The sequence below is a fragment of the Alligator sinensis genome, unplaced genomic scaffold (assembly GCF_000455745.1).
Source record: "Alligator sinensis unplaced genomic scaffold, ASM45574v1 scaffold281_1, whole genome shotgun sequence".
Classification (NCBI taxonomy): domain Eukaryota; kingdom Metazoa; phylum Chordata; order Crocodylia; family Alligatoridae; genus Alligator; species Alligator sinensis.
Window position 1 is genome coordinate 1,048,029 of NW_005842306.1, and position 6,000 is coordinate 1,054,028.

At 44.6% G+C, this 6,000-nt stretch overlaps 1 protein-coding gene across 1 annotated transcript in view; it reads right to left on the bottom strand.

Moving 5' to 3' along the window:
- NRDE2 (NRDE-2, necessary for RNA interference, domain containing) overlaps positions 1–5,999 on the bottom strand; it is a gene marked incomplete at its 5' end in the record, with an annotated part of 44,884 nt that extends 38,885 nt beyond the window's left edge. Inside the window, 1 exon segment of the mRNA XM_025209739.1 lies at positions 5,975–5,999. Coding sequence (XP_025065524.1) covers positions 5,975–5,999 — 25 coding nt within the window.
- Between the last annotated feature and the right edge of the window lies 1 nt (position 6,000).

A 6,000-nucleotide genomic window follows, 5' to 3' on the forward strand; every position in this document is an offset into this window, starting at 1 on the left:
CCAGTTATCTCATCATAGAAGGCAATTAGGTTGGTCAGGCATGATGTGCCCGTGGCGAAGTCTTGCTGACTGTTCTGATCACTTTCTTCTCCTTCAAGCATTTAGAAATGGATTCCATGAGGACCTGCTCCATGATTTTTCCAGGGACTGAGGTGAGGCTGACCAGGCTGTAGTTCCCTGGATCCTCCTCCTTCCCTTTCTTAAAGATGGGCACTATATTTTGCCCTATTCCAATCACCCAGGACCTTCCACAATCACCATGAGTTTTCAAAGATGATGGCCAGCAGCTCTGCAATCACATCAGCCAACTCCCTCAGCTGCATCACATCTGCCCCCATGGACTTGTACATGTCCAGCTTTTCTAAATAGTCCCTTAACCTGTTCTTTCACCACTGAGGGCTGCTCAACTTCTCCCAAAACTATGCTGCCCAGTGCAGTAGTCTGGGAGCTGATCTTGCCTGTGAAACTAAGGTAAAAAAGGCACTGAGTATTTTAGCCTCTCTCATCATCTGTCACTAGGTTGCCTCCCCCATTCAGTAAGGAACCCACACTTTCCCTGACCTTCCTCTTGTTGCCAACGTACTTGTAGAAACCCTTCTTGTTACCTTTCATGTCCCTTGCTAGCTGCAACTCCAATTGCGCTTTGACCTTCCTGATTTCATCCCTATATGCCTGAGCAATATTCTTGTACTCCTCCCTAATCGTCTATCCAAGCTTCCACTTTTTGTCAGCTCTATTTTTGTGTTTAAGCTAACCAAAGAGTTCTGCTAAGCCAAGCCAGTTGCCTGCTACATTTGCTATTCTTCCTGCACACTGGGATGGTTTCTTTCTGGACACTCAGCAAGATTTCTTTACAATATAAATGAATTACCACAATCTAAATCAATGAAATGCCACATAAATTATTGGAGAAAGTTAAGCTTATTTTTTAATTTTTTTTCACTGAAGTGCATATTATTAAAAATATTCCTATCTAATAGCTATTCTCTATCAAATTCTGCCATTCGTGAATGTTCGTTATAGTCAATCATGGGGGAGGGTGAAATGGGGAAGTGGGGAATATCCAAAAATGTGATTCCTTGGTCATATTTGGATCTCATTTACACTTAGGTAAATTTGGAATAATTACATGGGTTTCAATTACCCTGGAGTTTTAGAAATATAATTGAGAGCAGCATTTGTTCATTTGTGCATATGGCCTTTATTATTTATTTGTTTGCACAGACATATAAGGGAATTTTAACTGCCTGAGAAAAACCCAGTCTTTATTTTGGCTGGTGTAATATTACCCAGATGGACGTAACGGGAGAAAACTCACTACCTGGCAAAGATTCTAATTGTGAAGGTATGTCATATAACAGCACAAAACTAGAATTTATGATCCAGTTAGCTATCCTTAAAATACTTACACCCGTCCAAAGAATATATTAAACACATTTAATATGCCTTTGGCCATATGCCTAAGAACGTACATGAAACACGCAAGTATTCTTTGTAGCCACATAACTTCTTTTATTAATTGTATTGCTGCATACTTATATAACAACTCACTGTTGAGTAACAATGCTTATTTTGGCAGAAATACTTGCTCATAAAAGATTATATGAAAAACAATTACGGAGCAATAAAATCATATACATTTCATGACTAATTTTAATGTTCAGCATGAACAAACAATAATGTTTATGATTACTATAAATTCTAATACAGTATCGGCTTCATTTTTCAAATGGATAAATGAAGGCATAGTGATGCTGAGGGCAAAATCCGTAGATGAACATTAAGCTCCTAAATCCAAAATTGCAATCTAAAAAAATGGCTGTCCAGCAACTGCCTAATCTTGGAGATGTCCAAAACACTAGGTGCCCCTATTTTTGACCTGGAAATCTTGGGGTCTGGACACTGTTCTCAGGCTTGGGGCTATATTTTATCCAGTGGCTGTTCAATATAAAATGCATGAGAATCTTGGGAGCAAGCACATGATGATTAGAACTGAGCAATGGGAGTTAAAAATTCAAGTCACAGACTCATACTCCTCCTGGCTTCAAGTCCCATCAATCTTACATTCTTTGCCCTACAGTGGCAGATTCAACAGAAGATGTATAAAGTATCCCCACCCTGCCTACACTAGAGTTTGGTGATTAGGGTACTTGCCTGGGAGGTGAGAATTAAAAAAAGATAAGGTGGGAAAGGACTTCAGGAGGTCATCTAGTCCAGCACCCTGCTCAAGGCAAGATCATCCGTGACTAAACTATCCTGACTACATGTTTATCTAACCCAAGCGTGCTCAACCATCAGCCCCTAGGGCCATGGCATCTGCCCTGTGGGGCTCCCTACAGGTTGGGAAATTTGGGAGCGGGAAACAGTGGCTATTAATAGTCACTTCTCCCTCACTGCAAAGACTCCTCCCCCTGTGCAGCACAGATTTCCCCCACAGATCAGATTGCCCCCCCACCTCCCTCTGTGTGGCCAGTTCAGACTCTGCTGCACCTGCCCCATAAGTTGGAGGAGGCTCATTCGCAAGATCCAGCACTGCCCATCTGGCCCACAGGGCAAAAACGTTGGGCACCACTCATCTAACATCTTCTTAAAAACTTCCAAGAATAGAGATACCACAGCCTATCCAGGTAGCCTAAGCATGCTCATAGTTAAGAAGTTCTGTCCAATAACCAACCTAAATCTCCCTTCTCGCAATTTAAGGCCATTACTTCTTCTCTTGTCCCTGCAGCAACAGGGAATAACCTATCATCATGCTCTTCATGTATTTAAAGACTATCATCAACTGTCCCCTCAGTCTTTCTTTCTCCACATTAAACACATCCAGTTCTTCCAAACTTTTCTCAAAAGTCATGGGTTTTAGACCTCTAATCATTTTTGTTGCTCTCCATTGGACTTTTGCTATTCGTACACGTCTTTAAGTGATCAAACTTGGACACAGTGCTCTAGGCAAGGCCTCACCGCTGATGATTTGCATAGAAAAATCGCTTAATATGACTTGCATACAACCAGTTATTACATCCCAGTATGCTGTTGGCTCTTCTTGCAACAATTACACACTGTTAACTCATATTCAACTTGCAGCCCACTATAATCCCTAGGTCTTTTTTGAAGTACTACAGCCTAGATAGTTCCCCAATTTTGGATGTATACCTTGCTTGTTCTGTCCTTTGCACTCCTCTGTATTTCATTTCATCTGACTAATTTTAGAGCACTTTTCCAATTTATAGAGGTCTTTTGAATCCTAATCCTATCTTCCAAAGTGTCTGATACCCAAGTCAGCTCACTGTCATCTGTAAATTTGCTAAGTATACACTAAACTGCATCCTCCAAGTCATTAATGAAGATTTTAAACAGTAGTGGATCCAGGCCAAGTCCCTACAGAACACTACTTGATACCTCTGCTCAATAAGACATCAAACCTTTGAAAACCTTTGCCACTGATCATGAGAAAGATGGGTTTTAATCCCCTGAAGCTGGGGAGGGCATCAAACCCAAGTATCCCACTTCCTGGAGAAGTGCTCTAATCGTTAGACTGGTATACAAAAGGGACATCACACAACCAGAACCCTATTTTAAAAGTGATCCATGCCTGGTTCTCTGAAGGAAATCTATGTTAGGGATGTAAACACCATTTGAAAAAAATATTCATTTAACCTCCCCTAATTTCTGTTATGTATCCCAGGCCCAATTTGCCAAAACTAATTCCAAATCCAAGAGTCCAGAACCATAAGTGGCCCTACTACCAGCAAACATTCTCCAACCCCATCAGGGGCTTCAGATGTTCCCAAAACCTTTAGCGGGCATCCTATTTGCAGGCCCAAGCCTGGAGGCTTGGGGTTCAGATGCCCCTGAGTTTTTCTTGCCCTCAGCCATAAGGCCCCAGAGGCAATCCAGGGAGGAGTCTCTCATTTCCATAAAGTAGGCTTGAAGCCAAGACCTTCCCACTCCAGTAGCTAAGTGGGAAGTTTACTATATATTACCTTGACAGGTACTATTCCCATGCCAGGAGCACTGTCTTCCCTGGTACGGCTAGAAAGACTGCCTCCATGGTCACAGTGTTTCCCTTGCCAGATAAGCATAGACTACGCCTGATCTGAGCATCCTCTAATTTAATGATTAACCAATAACGCAGCAGCTCGGACACAGCTGCAGCTGGGAGCTGCTCGGTGCTCCCAGGGCCCTCTAAGTGTGGGGAGGAGGCAAGCCCAGCCAGACAACACAACCCAGGGTAAAAGGAGGAAGCACCTGTGAATGAGCAGCTAATCACTTAATTGAGTCATTAAGTTGTTCCCTGTTTTCCTCTCCCTCCCCTCTTCCCTCTCCCCATTCCCTGCTCCTCCTTCCCTCCCACCTGCTCTGCTGCCTTCTGATTTCTACTGGGGCACTTCCCTTCCCCTCTTCCCTGCCAGACTGCACCCACCCCAAACTAAAGAATAACCAATTACAACTGCACTTACAGTTAAATGATTAATCATTTAACCTTTCACACCCCTAATCTATGTAGGAGCCTACTCTCAGGAGCAGACTCCCAAGCTCTGCATCCCAGGTGAATATATGCACCTCCTTTGTAGAGGGAAGTCAAGCACCTAAGCTCCACAGGGGAGGATTCTGCGCTCAGCATTTTTTCTGTCGGCTGGTTCTAGGTGGCTCCTAACTCAGTATGTCTTTTTTTTGGATCTTCTTCTGAAACAGTTAAGTCTTTCCATACACTCTGGAGGGAGCTTAGGCATCCAACTCTGGCCTTCAGATTTCACTCCGTCAGCTATGTACCTAAAAGCTAATTCCTCTTGGATCTTAGGTGATTTACCCAGTTATTAGTGGCAAAGTTCAGAAACCACAAGATACAACTTTTACTTCATTAGACGTTTCAGAAAATTTTCCCAAAAATAATTAAATCCTTAGTCAGGTGTAGCTTTGCCACTGACTTAGTATCAGACCCTAAACCAGGGATGGACAGGTAGGGCCACATAGGCTGCTTGGGTGAGTTGTTGTGGGCTAGGCTGCACTGACAATGACACCATATCGTTTTGTAATACTTTGATCTACACAGGAAGAAACTTAGGTCATGTGTAGACAAAATGAGAGGCACATGCGCACGACACTGTAAAGAGGGCTAAATGCTTTTGCACCACTTTAATGGTGTCGGTGTTTGCATGTCTTGGTGGCATATTGCACATTTATTCCAGCCACTGTAGGAAATTCAGCAACATAATGCACCTTAAATGACTTGGGGTGCAGCAAACTAAAACTCCGTCGAGGAGTTTTAGTTTGCTGTCCCTACAGCCATGGAGTGAAGCACCCAGCTCTGTGCTGCTCCACAGCCTACAAGAAGCCCTGCAGGCAGCCTGACAGCAGCCTGGGAAGGCAGGATCTACCAGAGAAAACCTGCTTTAGCTGTATGGGGGCTGGGCTGGGGGGGGAAGGGGGGAATGGTACAGCTGCCACAAGAGGGAAGCACAAGCCCCCCCTCAACCCAGGGACCGCTCTGCCTGCCGGCAGTTCACCCTCCCCTCCCTGCAGGAGGGGCAGGTAAGTCTGCAGGGTGTGTGCACCACACGGGGGCTTAAACAGCCCCAAACTGAAGTAGTGTTTTTTTTCAAACCCACTGCCTCAATTTAGTGCCCCCGTTTCGTCTACACACGCCCTCTGACCCCATCCACACATTGCACTTAAGGTGCGATTAAACAGTTAGTTATGCCTCAAGGGGTCACCCAGCCGCATGTGCGATCAAACTGTGTGATAAAAAGAGGAATAAGCTATAAAGTTACTCCAGAAGATGTATGTAATAACTCTATGGCTGCTTCCTACCATGCCATTAATTGAGCACGTGGCTGGCAGGAGGCCCCACCCGCCTTCCCCTGCACTGCAGACGGCCCGTGTCAGAGCAAATGGAAGACGCGCTGGGAGCGGAACCATACCACGCTCATGGCAGTGCCTGGGAGGCCTGCGCTGAACCCGCCCCCAGCGGCGTTACCTCGCCTGGAGCCCTCGTCGCCAGCT